The sequence below is a fragment of the Ictalurus furcatus genome, chromosome 16 (assembly GCF_023375685.1).
Source record: "Ictalurus furcatus strain D&B chromosome 16, Billie_1.0, whole genome shotgun sequence".
Classification (NCBI taxonomy): Eukaryota; Metazoa; Chordata; class Actinopteri; order Siluriformes; family Ictaluridae; genus Ictalurus; species Ictalurus furcatus.
The window spans coordinates 2,715,262-2,738,501 of NC_071270.1; the positions used below are offsets into that span (position 1 = coordinate 2,715,262).

General features: G+C 43.7%; 1 protein-coding gene across 5 annotated transcripts; it reads right to left on the reverse strand.

The window, feature by feature from the left end:
• Nucleotides 1–62: 62 nt before the first annotated feature.
• gdpd5a (glycerophosphodiester phosphodiesterase domain containing 5a) lies at nt 63–22,787 on the reverse strand. 5 transcript variants are annotated; one of them, XM_053644864.1, is made up of 19 exons: nt 22,273–22,787; nt 18,964–19,181; nt 18,635–18,888; nt 12,407–12,581; nt 7,453–7,556; nt 7,026–7,119; nt 6,495–6,554; nt 5,660–5,758; nt 5,370–5,463; nt 5,101–5,246; nt 4,602–4,684; nt 3,989–4,139; nt 3,604–3,825; nt 3,001–3,155; nt 1,880–2,027; nt 1,397–1,479; nt 1,135–1,149; nt 604–716; nt 63–413 (listed from the first exon to the last, which is right to left on the reverse strand). In XM_053644864.1, exons 4-19 carry the CDS (start codon nt 12,521–12,523, stop codon nt 322–324), a joined length of 1,776 nt encoding a protein of 591 aa, XP_053500839.1. In that variant the 5' UTR covers nt 12,524–12,581; nt 18,635–18,888; nt 18,964–19,181; nt 22,273–22,787; the 3' UTR covers nt 63–321. The 5 variants fall into 5 exon arrangements, with proteins under 5 accessions (XP_053500839.1, XP_053500838.1, XP_053500837.1 ...); XM_053644863.1 differs by having other exon boundaries at nt 18,635–19,181; XM_053644862.1 differs by lacking the exons at nt 18,635–18,888; nt 18,964–19,181 and having other exon boundaries at nt 22,273–22,786.
• Nucleotides 22,788–23,240: the final 453 nt, after the last annotated feature.

Here is a 23,240-nt window from a genome sequence, read left to right on the forward strand (position 1 = left end):
ATTCGTTCAGTAAATGGTACATTCCATCATATTCCATCAACTATACACACTACTGCTGCAGCAACTTTTTCATCTTATAGCCGCTTTAATACAGAGCATAAGGCATCAGAGTGAAGGTCCTTTATATAAATAATCCATACAAATCCCATCACACCGAGCTGTGCAATTCAGAGCTCCACAAGCTCCACTTGAAGACCAAAATCACAGACGCTGGTCGTCGGCGGCGGCGGCGGCGGCACAGCAGTTCAGTCCAAAAGAAACAACGCACTTTCCCAGAGTCCAGGAAAAATATTTCCAGACGCGCTCCAAATGATATCCGGCTCAGCGGGAAATGGTGTCGCGCGCGTATCCTTCGTATCCGTGCTCCGTGTAGAGAGGCAGCTCGTCTGTGCTACTGACTCCGTTGTTTATTTCTACAAGAAAAGCATTTTCGCGTTAGCACGGAAAGAAGCACGGTGTCGTTAGCACCGTAAGAAATTCCCTCAAATACAGGTACGATACTAGATTAAGGAACACACATCGATCAGAACCGAGTGATTTATTTTTACCCTGTTTCAGCGGTCTACTGAAAACGTGGCTCGTGTGTCTTTTCGCGTCTCTCACCTGAGAAGATGAGTTTCTCCTTCATGATGCTGACGTCGCGGCTGGATCTGCGCACCACGGCGCTGAGCATGATCTGCTCCGGGTTGTAGCTGCGCATCCCGCTCATCCTCCACCTGCGGTATGTATACATAGGAGGTTCTTGAACTGAACACGGTATTTAACAGTGTTCTTAATTATGACGCTCGTCTCTGTGGTACAGGTTTGTTATTAATTAAATTATTACTATTAAAAATTCAGAGCGTTATCGTGCCACTTCCGCTTACTAGTAGTAAACTTTGCTCACTCTTAACCAACCTGACGCAGACATAAACCTGGTTTAGCGTTCTTTCATGGACAAACTATAAGCATAACTAACCACAGGCTAATGATAAATGATGAAATAAAAGCGTTTCAGGACCAAGAACGTGTTGTACGGCAGGCAGCAAAACAAATACGACGCCAAAGGAGTGGACTTTGGGATGACCAAAAAAATAAATGAGAAGCTACAATTTAATGCAAAGAATTCCAGCCTCGGGTGTAATCCTGTTTTACCTGATGAAGTGATAGCTGAGAGATTTGCAGAAAGCAGCGGAGCGAAGAGGCATGCAGTGGAGAGAAGGCAGACAGGAAAACGACAGAGAAAAAAGGAAAAAAAAAAAGAGAAGCGATGAAGAGGACAATGGCATCAGATCAGAAGCAGAGAGCGTTCAGACAGCTTAAGGTGTGTATGTGTGTGTGTGTGTGTGTGTGTGTGTGTGTGTGTTGGGGGGGTTATTTAAACGTGTACCATTTCAAATTTCAGAAATACACTCACCTCTGAAATATAAATATTCCTATGACGACTGCTGCGGATATTACATCAGCCATGACCCATATCAAGCAGTATTCGTCTGGACTCTGCGGAAAAAGGAGAGAGCAGGTGTTATTGTTGTGTTTCTCCACTAGATGGCGATCTAACTGTAGAAATCTTTCAAAGCATTATAACTCAATACAGGGGAAAAAAGAAAAAAAAAAAGAGGAAATAGAACTTAAAACTATTAAGTTAATTGCAAGACATACAGGCTCCGCAGTCGTAGAGACAAATCCCATGATATCATACTGTGATTATATAGTGTGTCTTGAAATTTATTAACCCGTTGACGTTAAAGGTTTATCGAATTGTGAATGCCACAAATAATCCCATTACGCTTACCTGGAGCATCTGGGATTGGTCAGGATGAAATGGCTTGTTCACGTCAGTATTCCAAAAAGGGACGATAATATTGTGATAACGATTTGAAAATGATCCATCGCTCACCATTAACCAGATGGGCCGAGGCACTTTGCGGAGGATGTGAGGGGCGTCGGACGAGACGGAATGAACGCCGCTGCACCACAACACCGAGTAGAGCCACGGCTCGTTCACCGGGTACACGTTCACGCTCACGTTGCTGCCTCTGAAGCGTCTGATTGTACGCACGGACACACACAGATGTAGAAAAATGCTGAACAAATATCAAATCAACGAACAGATGTCAATTAAAGGTGCATCAGGTAAGATGAAAGCGATAGTTCACACAAAAATTTAAAGGAGTCATGGATTACTCACAGTCATGGAGCTCTGAACCCATAAGACTTTCGTTCATCTTCAGAACACAAACGAAGACATTTTAAATGAAACCTGGGAGATTTCTGTCCCTCCATGTACAGTCCAAGTAACCAAAACGTCCATAAAGGCATCGTAATCCATGTCACTCCAGTGGTTTAATCCCAATTTTCTGAAGCGATGCTTTGTGCGTGCAAAAAAAAATTGCGTCAGTTCATGTACAGTGTGCCTCTTCCTCTGCTGTAAACAGCGCAGGGCTTCCGGGTCGCGAGAACGTCCTGATCAAGATCGTCTTGTGTTCCGAAGATGAACGAAGGTCTTATACCGATGACAGAATTTTCATTTTTAAGTGAACTATCCCTTTTTTTTTTTCGACATTTGAAGGATTCCTGCCTGTGTTCACGAAGCTCCGCCCCCAGGATCTTAAGTGGCCCATATAGTGTCTATAAAATGACAGACACTAGGCACATCCAAACAAACACACAAACAAACACACATTCTGGACCGGAAGTCAGTTCTCCAAACTGGTTTTTCCCAGGAACTTAAACTTTTATTAAAGCCACAGATTAAAACATTGTTTTTATCAGGTTCTACATATCATCCAGGTTATTTGTACAAACAATAAATATATATATTTTTAAAAAATATCGGCGTAGGTACATTTCTGTGGCGCAGGAAGTATTATCAAACCACTGAAGCTTGCTATTTAGCTTCGATAAGGTTCATTTGCTAGGATAGTACTGCAACGAAGCAAGACACCTCATTGAGGAACTCTGTAGTTCTTGCTCTGAATGAATCGTATGGAAAAACTGTGGGCCCGTACGTGTGTGTACCTGATTTCTGGTTCTGTTGCTTGGCTGTAGTGTAAGCTCACTGTACGGATTCCCCTTTCTTTAAACTCCTCTGCAGAAAGCTTCTCGTCCGTCTGCTCCGGCCTGGGCACAGCGGATCGCACCTTCTTCCTGTACCAGTCTTTCATCCACATCACCTACAACACACAGCTATATAAACTTCTGACCACTGACTCACACCGCTACACCGCACCGACACCCCGACACTCATTATCCGCGTTCCAAACGTGTGCGTCAGCAACATTTCCAAAACAGACCGTGACTCGATGTTCTCCTGGATGAAAACGTCCTGAAGCGTTTACAGTAAACCTTTCCACGATGGAGGTACAACAAACACGATCGTGAATAGTTTTTCCAAGATTCTCCCCGCCCCCCCAAACCTATGGAAGTCATATGGAACACAGTTCTGGAGAGTTGCTCTGTATAATTTTCGCTAATTAAGCATACCGAAGTACTTGAGACGGCATCAATCCCATACACAGGACTGACCAATGGTGGATCAGAGATCAGATATAACAAACAAAATTTGTTTGTTGTTGCTATTATTATTATTATTATTATGATGATGAGGAGGCCACGTGTCACCTGTTCAGACTGGATGCCGGAGCGCTGCACGGCCTTTAGGGCATCGCTGATCCAGAGCTCGTGTCGTGGGTGTTGAGGTGGAGGACTGCGCAGGCTCAACATCACCGTGCGGTTCGTCTTTACCGCCAGACGCAGCAGGTCCACCAGACTACACACCGTCTGATTGGCTGCTCGGCCTCGCTCCTTCACAGACATGAACTGGGCCGTCCAGTACGGGTCATCCTGAGGGACAAAAGACACCACTGACTGTTGTTTATGAGCTCTTTTCTAAAATAATTATTAGTTCTAATCCTCGTGATAAAGAGAGCATAGTGTACGCTAAGCATGCTGCAGATTAGTGCTGCTGCTACTGTGTGTGTGTGTGTGTGTGTGTGTGTGTGTGTACCCTGAGAAACCACAGGCCAGCGTTTAGAGAGCGTATCTCAGGCCAGGTGAAGAGTGAGGCGTCTTCGTGTTGCCGCCGAGGAAAGACCCGGTCCACGTCTGTGGTGCGGTGCAGCGTATGGTCACGCATCAGGAAGGCCACTCCGTCTGCACTGAGGACGGAAAAGACACACGTCTGTTTTAGTGGAAAAAAACGAGCGAAACGGTGACTAACAGCGACTGCGGCCCCACTTTAAGTAGTTCCAGTTCCTGTTAAGAGTAGGGTTTTTTTGTTTTTTTTTTTTGAAGGAAGATTTTCAGGAAGTACCTTTTCAGAAGCTTTTTAAGAAACCTTTTCCAAGAACCCAGGTATGTTTTCACTCTAGAACTTTAGACACGTTGTTTCAGGAGCGCTGGGACTTGAGGCATGTTTCCACCACAAGGGACGAGACGTTACCGAGACGTAGTTTCACCGACCTTTCCAATCCGAAACGCGGGAGGTGTAATCACGCACTGAACCGAATCAAATGACTCAGCCGAGGTGAGTGATCAAGCCCTGGGCTTTTCAGACGATTCATGCTATTTTTTCCCTTTTATGTTAGATGTAAAGGTTAGGATGATGAATTAACAGGTACCTGATGGTGACGTCAGCCTCGAAGCCGCTGACTTTCTGCTGCAAGGCTTTGTTGAAGGACATGATGGTGTTTTCCGGAGCGAGCTATAAAGCAGATGACGATGCAAGCGTCAAATATATATATATATAAAAAAAAGGACGAATAAACTAAAAAAAAATAAATAAAAATTAAAAAAAAAAACCTTCATGTAAACATTACCGAGATGCATTTGGTTCCCTCGGTCATATAATTTATCATATTAATCAATTTCAATTCAACAAAACCATCGCACGCATAATTCTTATTTTAAAAATCAACCCTGAAATCTTTAAACAATTTATAAAAATGAAATCTGTTTCTACGGATTAATCTTACTGGGGTCTTCTATGTGGCACTGATTTTGCAGTAATGAAGGCAAAATGGAGATGGGGTTTATGGGAAGCCTGACATACACCAGAGTCGGAGTAAAAACATTACACCGTAAGTGATAATAAAGATGAATAAAGCTGCATTTAAGCACCATCGGAGCTCCTCGGCGGCTGATGATGGTGGGCTGTGGCTTCAGGTTCGATCGGTCCATGATGCAGGGGGAGGAGATGGTGAGGGGAGTCAGATAGAGAGCCAGGAGAACACACACATACAGCAGGAGCAGCAATACCTGAAATCCTACACACACACACACACACACATGCAGATATTATTGAGGTGGATTGGGTGTATCAGGCGCACCATGAGAGTGTGTGTGACACCGGTGTTCATTTGCACAATCCACTGCATTTGCACACTCACTCGTTCTTTCTCCACGCACGACCTGACCTGCGACAATCCACCCCAACGCCGTCATGGCAGCCACGGCCCCAATGTGCAGGAAGGGTCCAGTCGACTAGATGCAAACATAAAACCAACCACATGGAACACTGGAACCAAGCTGGGCATTGGAGCCATGTTGAAATGTCAAGTAGTAGTAGAAGTAGTAGTATGACAAGGAGACTGGACTTGTCTATGGAACAATACGGAGCATGAAATCTCTAAGACGGTGCATTACTGACGTTTTACCGAGTGAGTGAACGTGTTCTGACCTGCAGCGAGATGAGGATGATGTCCCATTCGTCCCGCCATAAGTCATCGATGGACACCACGCCTGTGATGGTGATGAGCAGGACGGCCAGCACGCCAATCTGCATGTATAAAGTAACGGTAAACATCCGCTAAGTTGATATTTTTTTACAAATGAACAGAGCTTCTGTAGTAAAGCTCGTTCACGAGGACGATCTGGTAGCCATACAACATTCAACAGGCAGCAATACATCGCTTATTTCACCACACATTCAAAAACAAAACAAAAAAAAAACAACCCGGGTAAAACGTCGGACACTCGACGGTCGCAGCTTTGCTCTCGTAGTGGAAGAGGGGAGGGGCTACCAGGCGCCGACGCCGGACGAGAAAAACATTTCAAGATGGCCGACGACACTCTGGTGGACAAGACATCTTACAGACGGAAAAAAGCTAACGGCATAAAAAGTAAAATGAAGCAATTCTTTATCGTTGACTCGGCTAGAGCTAGCGATGTCGCGGTTTTTGCCATCGACTGGGAAACTTCCGGTTGGTAAAAAAAAAACGTCCGTGTTCCATTTGAGACGACACTACGATTCTAAAATTCATACACTAGACGGTAGAGTACATAGCTCATACTGTATAGTACGTCATTTGGGACACAACTTCTGTTTTTGTGATGATGTAAACATAACCATTGCGAGAACTGAGAGAATCAGCACCTGCTAGACCCCCCATCCTAAAGTACAGCAGGTACTGAAACCTATACAAGCGGAATCTTTGCTTTCTGGTGGTGCAGCGAAAAATCCCGTGATACGAGTACAGGAAAAGCCAGGAAGCAAACTTGTCTGCCGTGTTTACCTTATGAACCCAGTAGAGATTGAGCTGCTGTCCCAGAGCGATATGGCAAAGGCCTAATATCTGAAAGTGGATCAGACAAGAAAAAAAAAAAAATCAGTACGTGGTGGATTATATGACAAAAACATCACATCACACATACTTAAAGAAATTTCTACAATACACAATGTATCACGACATACAAGCGTGCTGACAAACCCACGACAAAACAGTAGGGGTGCGTTAAAAACACTGCAAAAAATAAACATTACCATCAAATCGGTGGCTTCCAATCAATTTGTAATCGCATTAAACATATTTTAAACTTGTCCATATGATATAATTCTAACATATATAATGTGATATCTCTGAAAAGCGACAGAAGTGATACAATTTATTCCATTTATAATGATACGACGTCATGATCTTACCCAGCCGCGATCCGTACAGCATAATCGAACGGTTTCAGGATACGAGGGTTGATAATAAATAACCGAGAGTGAAACTAGTACATGAGAAAGCATGTGTGTGTGCGAGTGTGTGTTAAATGCTCACCATTAAAAATGCAGTGTAAGAGAATCCCACGAGCGTGGTGGCGAGAATGGGGACGGTACCATCGCTCCACTCCCCTGACCGGTTATATAACAGCCTGCAAGAGAGATGTGACTCAGTGTGACGGCCTCGTAGACGCCACAACCCGAGACTAACTGCCAGCGTCACTTATTACACGCTCGGTTTGCTTTAATTGACCTTTACGGCTACAGCGCGTCTCGTGTTTGAGCAGGCCATTCCGACGGAGGCGTGTTCTTTTTTTTTTTTCTTTTCTTCCTGGATTACATGACAGAATTACCGAAACACCAGCCATGCTGCCATTTCAGACACTTTTTGAGTACAAATTATTATTTCATTTTTTTCTGGGAAAAAGCATGAAACTTTTAATAACACGAGTTATAATAAACGGTTAATAACACGAGCGCCTTACCAGTTAAACTCGTTGTAGTCGTTGTGAGCCTCCCACCAGAAGTAAGACCAGACGAGGAGGAGGAGAAACGAGGAGCACAGGATGAGGAACCAGGAGCACTCCCACTGTGGAAAAAAAAAAAAAAAAAGGAAGAAAAGCAATGTGAACGTTTTGAAAAAAATGGATTAGGAGTTAAGGTTTTGTGCTAATGATTAGGGAAGCCACTTGTGAAGCACAAAGTAATTTTACGAAGCCTCTTAGGTTCATAACATAACATAACATAACATAACATAACGTCACATGGCAAACGAATGAAACTGCAACATGACACCATGCCATTCAGTGCAATGATAACGATCTCGAACTACTGCATCGGTCCACTGGTGGAGAGACGCATCATCAACATATCGCACTGGTCCGTGGTTTCCAAACCCATAAGCCCTTCACTATATGGTCAGATTCATTTCAGGTCAGCCAACAGTGTTGATGGAGATGCCTCAGCCACCAAGAAGTCCAGTCCTTCTAGTTGTTACTGTGTATGCCTAGAAATACCCTAAAAATATCATTCAAACAAGAACGAAGCTATTAAAAAACATATTTCAGACATTTGACCTTGCTGTGACCTTGACCTGGTTTGAGAGCAATATGTACTGTATACGTATGCTGCAACACTGCTATAATATAAACGCACAGGCTACTATATATAGCTTCAATGAGATGTGATTGTACTCAGGGGGTGTGGCCTGTTACCTTGTAGACCATAGCGACGGTCTAATGAAGGACAGAAGAACATTCGTCTTGAATCGTGGGAAATATGGAGGAACCCGTGGTAAGGGTGATGAAAATCAGGAACTCTCGCAATATAAGAAAACAAACAACCTGGGACGGGGGAAAATACGGATGCGCAAGCCGGGAACGGATTTTGGGATCCGAGTGAACCTCGAGCGTGAACCTTTGAAGATGTCCTCGAAGTGGAGAGAAAATAACAAATGACAGACCGACGCTTAATTAAATTCCTTCTCCGCAGAAACCCCAGCGGCCAGCGGTAAAGAGCAACAAACGACTGGGGAAATAACACGCAGCAGGTGGTAACCTTCGAGTGATTAAAGAGAGAGCGAGAGTCGCGCTAGATCGCCGTTGGAGACGAGGGGCGGGGCTTCGGCGTGTAGGCTGACCTGGCGGCGAAACCACAGCTCCAGATCAGCGGATGTAATATAATCCGCGCAGAGGAGATGAGAAAAGGCGATCTATCCGTACGGCTCTCAGTCTGGTCAACAGGCTCACAGCAGAGAACCTGAAAGACCTCTTAATCCCATGATGAGCAACAGACCTAATGATGATGTCCAGACATCTGGAACCACTCGATATTCCTTTATACTTGTTTTACGGCTCTTCCTCGTGTACTAGTCCACACAGTTGAAATCAAAGTGCCGTATTTGGTTGCGAATACGCACGTGCGCGCACACACACACACACACACATCATACTATTACGTGACATTTTATTACCGTGATTATCCTGTCAGACGTCGGGATACGCACTCTGTCAACAAAGACGTTATGGGAAGTTCTGGAGAAAGCACGATTATATTCTATGTGCAAAAGTTCACCATTTTTATGGCATGTAACTCCGTTTACAAGTGAACTTTGACAATAACTCACGCCATCATGACCGGTACTAATGAACCGTGTGGTTTATATTCTGCTTACTGTGAGATTTAAACTAACAAGCTTCATTAACATTTCAGGATTGGAAGACTAAAGCCCTCTTCGGATTGGATTAGTTTTACATGTGGAGGTGGGAAGATCTCTGGGATTTTAATCCCGTCGGGAATAAATGAGCACGGGAAATAACCCCAGATAGGATATGTACTGTCTGAACTGACATGCTGCGAAAGATTCGGTTATATCCTCTGGGAAAAGACGTCTGGCACTTGAGCGGCGACAAACCCTACGACAAGGGTTTATAAAAGTCGAAACGGTCCATCTGTATTAAAATTAGGTGTACGTAGTACACGTGGGATTTTTACCACGAATACCACGTGTACTCTACAGTGTGAGCAGACATCGCTCATCGGGTTTTCACGTATTTCGTTTATTTTTAAATACAAGTCTAATCGGTTAGCTCGATATTTAACTTCTAGACAGCCCACGAAAGAGAAGGCAAGACGTGCTTCACAGCTGCTGATTAACAATCCGTGCTCTTATAAATCGAAGTATGGAAGGTGATCGATGATAATTCACTTAGGTATCAAAGCGAAATGAGCTGAATAAAGTCTGACACTCTCTTAATCCACGTCTGGACAATCGACTCGGGACGAGCTGCAGACGCCTCATAAACTGGAGGACAAATCTCCCAAACCATAAAAAGACCGTGTGGAAAGTTTAAATAAGGTCATTGCCCTAACAACGCAAAACAAACGCGCTTCAGTGGAGGCGCAGCATGACGTTTACAACGCCGCTCGCGTTTGTGTGGGACGTTACGGGGTGTCAAGACTGAGACACATCCCAGACCTCACTGCCTGAATCATTTGCTGCATAGAGCTTACTCGGGCTAATCTGGCAATCCAATCAGCTTCTTTAGAACCTCACGTGAACTCACGTTAATCAGGACCACCGATACTTACCAAGCAGCAGGAGTACTGTTTCTAAATCATAGTACACTTCATTTCATAAGTAGAGAATAAAACACCTCGCAGCGTGCTCTTATAGGAAAATAATCAATGGTGCCAGCCGCCTCATATAGTTCATGTAGTGTGTCTTTCATACAAGTCCCTGTGTAAGTTGTCACTATGGAAAGGATAACGTACTCGAACGAGGGCATTAATAAAAACCTGTGATTTGCAGCTATACGGTCCGAGCTGCTGTTGCAGAAAATGAATCAACATCTACTGACCAATCAGAATCGAGAATTCTGTAGTATAAATACTGATATTGAGTAGACTGCTGATAACAAAAAAAAAAAAAACCCCTCTGCTATCAGCTGGACACGGAGCAGACACAGCTGCAGCACGCCATCGTTCCTGTGCAACGTCACCGTGTCTGTTCACGTTTCCCCTGTGATCAGCAGTTCAGTATTTCGCCCACTGAACACATTCCATAAACAGTCTAATTTGCATTCACCCGCATGAGCTATTGTGTTGAGACGGCCACAGCAGCCGGGATCGGGGATTTAAAAAAAAAAAAAAAGCACACGGTGAAACTTTCATTTCATTACCTCACACTGCTACGTTGCTTCTTCTGCTCAAAAACATGGAGTTTAGAACTGTTAGATAAAATACCTCCTCTGTGAGAAATCTTTCGGGTGTGGTCTGCTATGAATTAAACAGGTTCTGACAGCGTGTTCCTGACGTGTTTTGTTTATTTATACGCAGTGGTAGCTCAGCTGTTAACGTTCGTACCGGTGACCTTAACGTTGAGGGTTTAAATCCCAGGAGCCGTGTGATTACACCTTCAGACCTCAGCCACATGCTCGGATTGTAACACTTGCGAGTCGCTTCAGATAAATCAAACGAATATAAAAAAAAAAAAAATGTAATGCTTCACGGGCGGCTTTAGTCAAAGCCATTTAAGCTCCTCTATCAGACGAAGCCAGACTGTTTATGGTGATGAGGCACTTGCTTTCCAGCCAGATGTCATGAATATTAAAGGCAGCAATTAGCACCGATTCCACATCTGGTGCAGCAGAGACGCCAAACCGGTACCCGAGGACGGGTTGCTCATTTTTGTTTGACAATCTTCCTCTTATCTAATGTTCTTAGTAGTGTCTGTGTTCCTTAATTGTTTGCAACTTTAACCTCGTAGTCAAGGAAAGAAGCAAACTACTATTGTTAAGAGAGCATTCTTTCGATATAGCGGATATAGTAGTGGCACTCGAGTACGGAGAACGTGGAGCCGGAGTCTAAATAACCGATTCAGTCGTTATATAAATAACCAGGCTAAATCATTTGGAGTATCGCATGCGTCCATCATTCCTTTCCTCTTTTTGTAAGCTGGTCCGAAGACATCTTATTTCAGCAGCGCTGCACCTCGGTCCCTTAGCTCAAGTTTAGCGGCTCACGTTTACAAAAACAAAACAAAACACTGCAACCCAAACCGCACGGCATGTTTGATTCACTTCCCGAGTCGATTCGGAGTCGAGTCACTTTCTCGATTGAGTTCGGTTTTTAAGCAGACAGAGACCACCTCGCTCGGACGTTCTCGGACAGGACGCTTCGGTCCATGCCAGAGTTCTGACTTGCCTAAAATGGCGTGCTGAGGAGAGCACATCAGGAGTACTATAAAACGGATTAAACACTGAATCCGTCAAAAGAACTCTTAAGGATTCTTACAGGTTCTCGATTGAACCTTTTTCAAGAGAATACGGACAAATACGTCTCAGTTGATCGACCACATTTGAAGTAAAAAGTGGACTAGGAGGGTTTTTTTTTTTGTTTGTTTTTTTAAACTAACTGGATGGATGGATTCTTAAAACCCAACAACCTTCTCTGACTGACTAAACATTAGTATTGGCACCTGCACTCGTTTTACCAGGCCAGAGCGAAGGGGGTGGAAAATCTAACCCGGCGCGCTCCTGTGTGCGTTGCATACAGACAGGAATGACCTACAGCATGCCCTTCGGGAGAACCTGAAACCTCGGCTTGGGTTTCTCTCGGCCGTCTCACACACACACACGAGAAAGCGCAATGGCGAATTTCCTTGGTTCAGGAAAACCGTTTTCAGTATACAAAATCCCACGACATGGTACAAGCGCCAGTGTATTGGTACTATTGCTACATTTTCCAAACCATATTTTATTCATGTTTTATGCAATATTTCATTTGAGGTCTAAAAAGACTGTTTAATTTGTGCCATCAAAGGCGTCTACTCCAGGTGTGTTCTCTTGTACAATGCAGATGAGATGGAGCGTGGGTGATTGTCTGGACATCAGAGGAGATTATTTGCATGTACTGTAGCGTGACGAAGGCGCTTCCTACCTTGGAGCTGTCATCGTGAGAGCGCTGGTAGCGTTTCCAGCGGCACCCGTAGATCCCGGTCAGGCAGGACAAGCACAGCTGTCTCTCATAGACCTGTAAGGGTTGGTGTTTCACCATGCTCCTTCACACTCGGCCCGCCACCGATCCGCTCACATCCCACTGGGTGTCGGGAAGCCTGCGGACAAACGCACACCATCACAGTGCGTACCACTACTAAGCAACGGACGTCCCATCGGGCTAGACGTTCTCTTTAATCCTGTTCAGATTTTACAGCACTGAAATTGTAACATTACCCAAAACGTCACATGATCTCAATTATTAAATATATTTAAGGACAGAGAACAGATGGGATGACGTATTGACCGTCCTAAAACAGACATTCAGGATCATCGTTATATTTCACTCTCATGTCAAAACAGCTTGAACAAGTTTGCACACCCCAGGACAAAATGAGAAAGATATTGTGTAATGATATTTAGAAAAAACTCTAAAAGTACAGATTTTCAGATGCAAAAATATGAGTCCTAATTGCACTGAACACCAAATTCACAGCCGTGGATGACTTAATTTAGACGACATTGAGAAAGACAGCATGAAAGTTTAATGTTGGCTGGTGGAGGTCAGTTCGTCAACGCATATTACTGTATAAATAGCAACGGTGGCGTCTATCAGATGCCGAAGAACGAGAGGAGGCGACGCCTACGGGCGAGACGTGAGGACAGAGACCAGAGGTGCATTTGAAGAGATCGGTCCTGAATTTCAGTCGGTCAATCCATCCTTTCCCTTCGCTCGAAAACCTCACGGCTTTACGCAAAATCTCCACAAGCTCCCTGAAGGTGTGGCTGAAATGAGGGGTTCCATTCACACCTATCCAATTACACGTTTGATGGAAATGCAATAGTTCCGACATCAGCCGAACAAAAACATTTCAAACTGTTCTACACCGTCTTGGTTTTAAACAGGAGGAACCAATTCACTGACTATTATCCGAACTGAATACCGTGTAGGCAGTATAGTTTGATGGATTAAAGGGTTGCCAGGTGAAAAAAAAGGACTCAATAGACTTTCAACGCCAGCCCAGAAACAACCCAAAAAATCAATAAAACATGTCTATAAAACTGTTATTTACAAGCTTACCATCAAATCGGAGAACAAATAAATGCCTTGGCTACGAAAAAAAACTAAATAAAACGAAAAATATTGTACTCAAACATCGTTCATGCCTAAAGCTGAAGTATGGTAAAATTGGTGAACCTTGAAATCCCAATGGTTCATCCAACAAGCTTGCTTGAGGCGGTGCTGGAGACGGGGAATCCCTGAGAGGAAAAGGCGAAAGGAAGTCGACGAGGGTGTGTTCAAAACAGTATTCTTGCAGAATCTTCAGCCAGAACGACTTAGAAATACAAATCAAAAGCACAAAGCTGAGAACCTGAGGCTTAAGAACTTTGCACAACAGAGGGTATGGATTCATAACCTTATGGTTGCCAGTGCAGGACGACCTCGGTCTAGATTCCCAAACTGCTCGCCGTTAAAACTTTCAGATTTAATAAAAAGTTCACTTCATCGAAGAACGGGCGGCAAATGATGAACCAGTTTAAAGGGCTTTGTGACTATTATTACTCTACGATCCCTGAGGAAACGCTCGTTATTAGTGCTGTCCTTCCAAAAATGTCACCAGATGCATCTCTATTCGTGATGTAAGCAGCAGATGTTGCGCTCATTTCTGAGGTGGTTCTGGGAGAAAAGGGTAAATTGCAGTAATTAAGCAGCCATCATTGGCTAGGTCCCTTATTGATGACCTCTTCATGCATTGGTGCCTTCTCGCACTGACAGGAGGTCACAGCAGGCGCTCATTAGCATGGTAAATACACTCTCGCAATCTCTCTCTCTCTCGCTCTCTCACACACACACACACACACACACACACAAGCAGCCGGTGTGAAGGTCTCACTTAGTCACTTCCTGTCATTAGGCCAGATTAAAGGGCTGCGAGATCCAGCGCTGTCATTAGAGTCGCACAGCGTCCCGATCAGCAGCGCACCGAGATCACGACGCTCCAGTGGAAAAAGTATGTACATGCTCGAAATGATTTCGAACACTTAAAGGTTCTTTGGTTGTACCTCTTGGGGAACTAAAAATTCAAACCCTACGATAAAGTATTTTCCTGTCGGAGAGGTTTCAAATTATTGGGAACTCTTCGACTATCCACGGAAACCTTAAAGAACGCTTCGTTTAAGTCATCAGTCATGGTTTTCTTCTTAATACCTTGATCCGGGTACTTGCGACGCAGAAAAAAAAAAAAAAGGGGGTTCCTATTGCGTTCTTTGGATAATTACGGGTTCTGAAATGTCTAAAAGGGTCCTACTTGGAATACTTTCGGATAGGGAAACACTCTGCTAGATGCTAGATACGATGTGTTCGTCGTAACTCGAACGTCAGGAGTGTGGGGTGGGGGGGGGGGTACAAAAACCATTCACGCCTCCATGTTCATCTTTTGTTAAAAACAAGCCAGCCAGCTAACTGTGATGAGTGCTGTCCCCTATCTGAAGACCCCTTAAGGATTCTAAATTGTCCCACCCTGTGCTTCCTCTGTGATGACCTTTGACCCTTCACATGCTCTCGAGCCTTCAGTCGGTAATAAACTGGGACGATATTAATAATCGACGCGCATTTCCCCGTGCTGCATCCGTGAGGACGTCTCAGTCTGAATAGTGTTTTTTATGCACAAAATAATAACCCAGCACTGACAGAACGATGAGTTAACTGCAGCTTGACATCGTTGGAGAACGATGAATTATTCATCTCGTGACGGCTGAAATCTCCGTTGTCTTGGGAACTTCAAAATGGCTGGAAGAACTTTCTCCACTGGCGGCTTTGGCTCTCTCTCGTCCGTCTTTCTCACCGCTTAAATATGTCTTAGCAACGCACATGACGCGTCAGAAAGGCGCCCGACGAGGAATGATTTTCCTCGTTGTTAACGTATGCGTATTTATTTGAATGACTTCCCGTCTACGATGTTTTCGGGTCGTTCCCGCTGATGCTAACTTGACATCTATAAGGGCTTTCATGAGGACAATATTCCCAGCTACCATATGGGCCTTAAGAGATAAACAAAATCCATTCGACTCAATTCTTACTTTTGACATCTCAATTCGACATCTTTCACATACAACAGTGTGTGAATTGGAACAAAAGAAAAAAATAAAAAAAAAAACAGACACAGGACTCGCTTCGAGCGCAATTATAAGACTTGTTAATAATAGAATAATGAATTGGCGCGTGTAGACGGCGGGATGAGAATATTAATGAGTCATTAGAGCGCCGGAGGTGCTGAATAGCTGAGAACGGTTTTGCTATTTTTTTTTTTTGGAGCTCTTCAGGTGTGACTCAGCTCCCTCTGGCACACGACACAATATCTCTCGCCATCTGTTTCTCAAATCTTTCATAAACAGGCTTTCTGGAGTACAAAATTAGCCACAAGACCCAAAGGACGGTTTTATTTGGGAAAGCGACGAGACAATACACGGTCGCATGTATAACGTCACACGCTATAAAAATTTCCCAACGCCACACACGTGCACGGGGTGAACGTTACAGATGAGACCAGACGACGGGATTAGCGTTTTCTGCTTGTGTCTTCTCGTTGGTTAGCGCACGGGATGGCGTTTATGTTTTCGCGGCTAGTTGAACTTCCACCCGACTACGGGATGAATACCCAGAACATTCTCGCGGCACTACTCTAAGGGTATGACCTAAGTTCGGGAACCGAATACAGTTCCGTAAAAACCCCGTCCGCTGAACGACAAGCGCTCAGGTTGGGTCTGATAACGAACGTCATGTGGAAACACCCAGGAAAAAGGCGTGCAGAACAAAGGTTTATCTACCATATGTTAATGCAGCTGGGTGTGACTCTTTAAGGACGTTAAGGACATCCTTGAATCACCCTCGAACCTAGACGTGCCCAGTCGCATAAACGTTTGCTAAAATTGCTGTAATTAGCGCTTCACCTGGATTAAATACGGCTAGGTTATTGTGTGCACGTAAACATGGCTAAACAGCTCTTTAGGTGTCTCTCAGCTCTCCATGCACTACAGTACAATATCCCTTCATATTTGCTTCCAAAATCTTTAATGAAGAAGATTTTTTATTTTTATTAAAAGAACTTATCATCCCAGTGAAAGGTGAGCTATGTTTAGAACCCACCAATAACCGAAATAACTCTCACAGCCCCTTAACGAAAAGCAAAAGGTGTGTGTGGAGTCGTTTTCATGATTAGTGTGAACAAAAGAAGCCCTGCTTATTGTTGTTGCTGCTATCTCTCCAGGACATGGCTTCCTGTTCGGGGCTCACACCTTGAGAACAAATGGTCCTGTCTGGGTAAGATAATGTTGGCCATCTGCCCCGAACAAACACATGGACTGATTTGTTAGTTAGATGGGAGCGATTTGCATCGGGCGAGAACATTCAGGTGTTGTACTAGGTCATAAATCGCCGTCCTTAAGACGTTCAGATGGGGAAGGGTTCTATGTAGAACAGATGGGGTTTCGTTGGGAGAATCTCTGCCGAACTATTCAATGACCCCCTCGAGGAACCCTGCTGCTGAGACTCGGTCGGAATTTCTGATGCCTGACCACGAAAGACCGAAGAGAAGCGCCCTCAAGAAGGTCAACCCCGGGGTTCAGCAAGTGACGTCGAACCAACATGGCCGCTCACAGCATGAGCGGTAAATAAATCGGCACGGAGTTACAGCGGATCTAAAAAGTCTACACAAACCGTTACGCAAAATGATTCTTATTGTTTATCACTTTAATTAATAGGTTACAATTTGACAATAATTTTAGATCCGCTGTATCTTCCCAGTTAGCCGACTAGATCGTTGCTAACGGAAGACGGACACGGAGGCGTGATTTATACGTAAAAACGTAGACTTGCGTATAAAACGAGACCGGGTCGCAGATGAACATGTAGTTTTGACAACAACAAAAAAAAAATTGATAGTATTACGATATCAGGAGTCGCAATAAAAGGTTAAAGAACTATCAGGATGTGAACAATTAAGGTTCTAGCACAGCGCTGTTGAATTCTCCAATCTGATTGGTCAGAAGGTGTTGATGAATAGAAACACTTGTTTTAATGCATACGGTTTCTATAGTAACAAGTCACGCAGGGACTTGCATGGAGGAACGGATGAAAGATGCGCGTAACCGTTGATATGGTGGCGTGATTTTGTTAACGAGACCTTTGTTGAGCATTTATGGAAGGAGTCTCCAGCGTCAGCGCCGGTGGAAAACCATGACCGAAAACGTAGCAGTGAGCACTTCTTATTTGGACAACGTTACAAAACGATAGCGCGGTTATATCCGAAACGTTTGTAAGCCATGATATGATTTTTATCATGGTGGAAGAATTTCAAATCAGCTGTCACTTTGGATAAAACAAATTAAAAAAAAGTGTAAACATCAAGATCAAAGGGAGTCATTTCTCTAAACTCGCCCTTCATAACAGCCCTGGTGTTCAGAGACGCATTGTCGTGTGTGTGTGTGTGTGTGTGTGCGATCAGCAGCTGTGTGCTCTCTCTGCGCTTGTGTACGGTTGGCTGTTCCAGCTCGTTTCCATGACACTGGCCTCTCGGCGAGCTTTTACAAAATTCACAAAAGCAGTGGCATTTCAGCCACTGTTTCAGGCAGATCTGTTTTCAGAGCCTCTTTATGCTTAGATTTTCAGACAGGTCAGCTGCACTCCTGCACCGCGGTCCTCTCTCTCTCTCTCTCTCTCTCTCTCTCTCTCTCTCTCTCTCTCTCTGGGCGTAGTGTCCGTTTACATTTATTCATCGGGCAGGTGCTTTTATCTAACGAGACTTACGAGTCAAGCAGAATCCAATCCAGGTGTCGAGATGCATCACTGTCGCTTCTTAAACAAGTGCTAGAAGATCGAGTTTCCACCGGCTGAGTAACTGAGATGAATCATCGTGAGAAGTAGATGTGATTATTGTCTTACAGAGAAGGAAGGTTTACCACGATCGGCCATTTTTATTGTTAACGCGAAGCAAAAAAAAAAAAAAAAAAGAAAAGAAAGAAAACGGCCGGCGTAATAAAAGAAGAGCTTTTACGATGTGTGTGATTTTGAGTTGGAGTTATGGGAAAGGTATTTCTGTGTTTTGGAAAAGCAAGAGAAAGATAAACCAAGTGGTTAAACTGCTTCGTGCTTTGACAGGTTGACATCGCGAACCTTTGGTGTAGACGTTCTCCATGTCTAATCATCTCCCTGGCTCAGCAAAGCGACTCATTGTTCGGTCCTGACGGGAAACGACAAGCCCTTGGGACAGATCCCGACAATCTCCTGACGACCGAGGGCTAGCGAGGCTAATCGGGCTTTCTGCAGGACACGCCGGAGATCAGCACGGGTCGAGAGATATCGCAGAAGTCGGACCACCAGCGCCTCACCAGGAAACAGGATCTGCTTGAAAATTCTGGAAAAAGCCACTGAAATGCGACACTTGTCGTCAGTCCAGGAAGGGACGCTTATTTCTTTCCCATTTAAAAACGATCTGCACCTACTTTAGGACTCCCGAGTCAAGAAGCCGTCATTGTGTAGGACACCGGAGGCATGGTTGACACAGCACTAGCATAAGCAATGGAGCTTGAATATAGTTGTTCCTTCTTCAAGACCATTGTGTCATTAGGGTGTCACTCATTTGCATTTGTGCCCCGATAAAGACGTTCAAAATCCTCCACCTTTCAGAACTATCACACAGTTCGACGGTCGCCACCAAAACCTGGATGAGTAGCACGAACAAAGACATTGACAAAAGACTTAATGATAAATATTCGGTTTTATATCTTATCCAATACAGTGACACTTTGATCGGGACTTTCCATCATAAAACTTCCCAGACGGACAAACACCGCCACGCGCAATCCCGCATTGCCATCGAGTCTAACTAGCAAGATTTTATTCGCTATAATCGTCTTAGCGAACGGGTTTGAAGCCGAGACCAAAAAAAAAAAACCCCAAAAAACCCCATTATCCATAAGGATTTATTAATATCAGCACTACGACTTAAATAAATAATGGATGTGCTTTCTATTCCCGTGCTCGTGAATGATTATAGGCAACCCGAAATAACCGACTTGACTAATAACACCTTATATAACATACCGCAGTGCTATAGCATTCCTGATTCTGATTGGTCTAAAGGATTCTCTTTGTGCAACAACAGGTCTGACAGTAGTGCAGCTGCAAATCACAGGATTATATGAGCACGTCATTGTTTCCATGGTAACGACGTACGCAGAGACTTGAACGGCGGATGCGGCACGTAATTTAAGTATTACTTAACGAAGAGAGTAACGTATAAGCTCTCCGTAAGAACGTCCACGTCAGAGGAATAAGAAATTATATAATATATACCCCCCCGACATCTTTTCTCAGGGCCGTGTTAATTTAGAAATTCTTTAAAAATCATTTTAAAAGTTCAGGAATTGGTTGATTTGAGGGAAAGAAGTGATCAGGTTACATTGCTGTGATTAAAACAATCCCCCATGCTCTCTGGTGGTCTATCCCCATGGCAAATGATGCATCGTAAACATGGTATATTGTGCACCTAATTCTTTGTTATGACAGCAAACCCACCTGCTCTGCAAGTGAAAGAAAGAAAAGACCTCCCACACGGTCAGATGTTTTAAGAGCTCGCAATTACAGTCTCAGCCCCATCACCTTCATTGGAGGAATTTAAGATTTTGTAGAGAAGTACCGAAACAGCAGCAGGTTTGCTCTCGGAATCACTCGCGAGAGGTTTACCTATTGACCCAAAGCTTTTCTCGGGGGAGAAACTGATTACCGTAAATAATCAAAGAGGACGTAGGTGGGACTAGAGGAGATTTTTAAAAAAGATCCTCAGCTACGAAAGTTAAACACCACGTAATCTCGATATTTAGAGTTTGAAAAACACCCCCTCATCAGTATTTACGTGTAAACGTGTCAGATTTACGCAAACGGCTGTACTGACGTCACGATTTCCCCTCGTCTTTCGCCTTAAATCATATCTTTCTGTGCGCTTTTAAACAAACAAAAACCATAACTTTCCCACTTTCTTAGCAAACCTAAACACCATAATATGATACATCTAGGATATTGTGTCTTCAGGTATCACGATATGTTGCCCATCCGGCAATTATGATCCCGTCGAGCACCCTTGAGTGTCGGGAGAGCAAAACGCCCACGGGCTCATTATCCAGACGGCCGTCTGTGTCCGAGCTTTGCTGATAAAAGCGTCTCACATCCTTCCACCTGAGAGTCCCGTCTCGGACGTTCACAACACTACCGCCTCGCTCTTTTTTCCCTGCTCGACGGGAAACTTCCAGAGGCGTCACCGCAGCACTTCCTACAACAACTGTCTGCAGGTCAGACTTTCTTAACAAGAAAAAAAAACCAAAACCTGCCGAATATGATCCTTAGTATAAAATATAATAATAAAGAATACTGTACAGCGCAGCTAACGCACCATATATAACTTCATATGGGCCGGCCATGTCGTTTATTGATGATCTTCTACCTTGCAGTTAAACAGTATACGCAATTACTCATAGTACTACTGATATTGCAAAGGCCTGCGATATGCAAATGAGCTCTCCATCAAATTATAACCATTTAAGAGCTTCTAAAAAAAAAAAAAAAACAACCCATAATGGCACTGTAATCCAAGTGTAAAGAGAATATTTTTACGTTTAGCGTTTTCCTCCCATAGAAAGCCGTTATCGCGAATAAAGCATACTGTGTATTACTCAAGTATGCACTAAATTTGGTCCTCCAATATCACTGTCGTAGTCCAGGAAGCCACATTAAGCGTTTTCTTTATAGCGGTTTTCTATGGGGGGAAAAACGTGAAACTTTGCATGTTGCGTTCAGATTCCGGGCTCATCCGCTTGCCTGTACATAGTATGCAATGTCAATAAGGTGTACACTGAATTTGGTCTTCTAATATCACTGTCGTAATACACTAAGCCAGGGGTTCCCAAACTTTTCCAGGGTAAGGCCCCTCAAATGGCGTTAACATTTGACCGAGGCCCTGATTTTTGCAAGAGGTCTTTAAAACACATTAAAAATTCTTCTGAATATATTCCCCCTTATTTTTTTTATTAATAATTACATCTTACATCTTTACATTACATTAGGAATTATATAAATGTATATATAACTTACGTATGTATTTTTCACACCAAATTGTTGAGGCCCCCCGGGCGCCCCCTGGCGGCCCCCACTTTGAAAACCACTGCACTAAGCAACGTTAAGCATTTTCTTTATAACGGCTTTTTATGGGAGGAAAACGCTTGACGTAAAAATATCGCCTTCAGACTTGTTTTAGAGGTGGATAGTGTTCATAACATGAGAAACATGAGAGGAATTTTTCTCCCTGGTCTTTGGTTTAGTCCATTAACCCATGTAGCGTTTTCGAACGTCTCAGCTGTTAACCGTGCGAGCGGCCATGTTGATGTGACGTCACTCGGTAAAACATAGAAGGAACTGATAGTTAATTAAGAAGACTATTCTGAAACTTTTGAGGGGTGAATTCTGTAGTTTTTAACCCGGTTGCAACTTCACTTCGAATGCAGCTTTAGCTGGTTCATACAGTGGCTATAAAATGACTGACAGGAGGTGCATCCAAAAACATAAACAAGCGTTCCGGACCGGAACTACTGCACCTTTAAATAGCCCATGTGAAGACAATTCTGACAAAACGTAAAAATTTGACATGTAGGTAAAGTTAAACAAACAAACAAACACAACAACAACCCATGAACAAATTCTAAACCGAATACACATGAGAAAGGGACAAAGAGAGAGTTAATCCGAGTGTAAACACTCACCTCTACAGCTGCTTTAATCCTCCTTCTGTCCTCACAAGGTGAACGGCGCAGGTAAGTTTGCTTTTAGTTCACACTTCTCCTCTAACGGTATTCATCTTCACCCAAAAGTCTAATGCAGTCACTTTCTTTTGATTTCTGTCCTTCTAAGTGGTGTATAAAAAAAACACAAGAAATACAGAATAACACTTTATATCCGCTTCTTCAGACTGACTCGCTTGTTGTGCTGAATATTTCCCTATCTCTCTTTCTTTTATAAATAAATCTTCAGTGCTGTTTTCAGTAAACAACCCGTGTTCGCTGATCCTATTTTGTTTTTTTTCTTTTTTCTTTTAATGACCGAACAACATTAAAAATCCGATGTTTTTGTGCGTATTTCCCGGAGGAGGAGGGATAATGGTGTGATTCAGCTCAGAGCGCTCAGGCGAATGATTTATCTGGAAACGCGTGGGCGTGGCCTTTTGGGGATATGGGCGGGGCGTGTTGTGTTGTGGGCGTGGTTTATGTCCTCTGAAAGGCAGCAAAGGGATGGGGTTCATAACTTTTTGTTGTGAAAGGGTTCAACTGTGATGCCACAGGTACCATTTTGTCCAAGTAACTTCAGCATTAAATCCTCCATTTAAATAATAATAATAATAATAATAATAAAAAAAATTATTGTTAATTCTTTGGCACTTAATAAACATTATATCACAGCCCTCTGGAATTCTTCGATTCTGACTGATCGGAAGGTGTTGATTAATTTTCTAGGAGTTACGCAGGTTAAAGTCCCCGTAAAGCGTAGCGTTATTCGATGTGTGACATAATTTATAGCTCTTCCCCCTTTTTAAACAGTGTCGATTACCCCAGTGGTTTTCAGAGTGGGGGCCCCCTTGGGGGCCGCCAGGGGGCGCCCAGGGGGCCTCAACAATTTGGTGTGAAAAATAAATAAATACATGATTTTCTCTTTCTCACTCTCAGACAACCACACA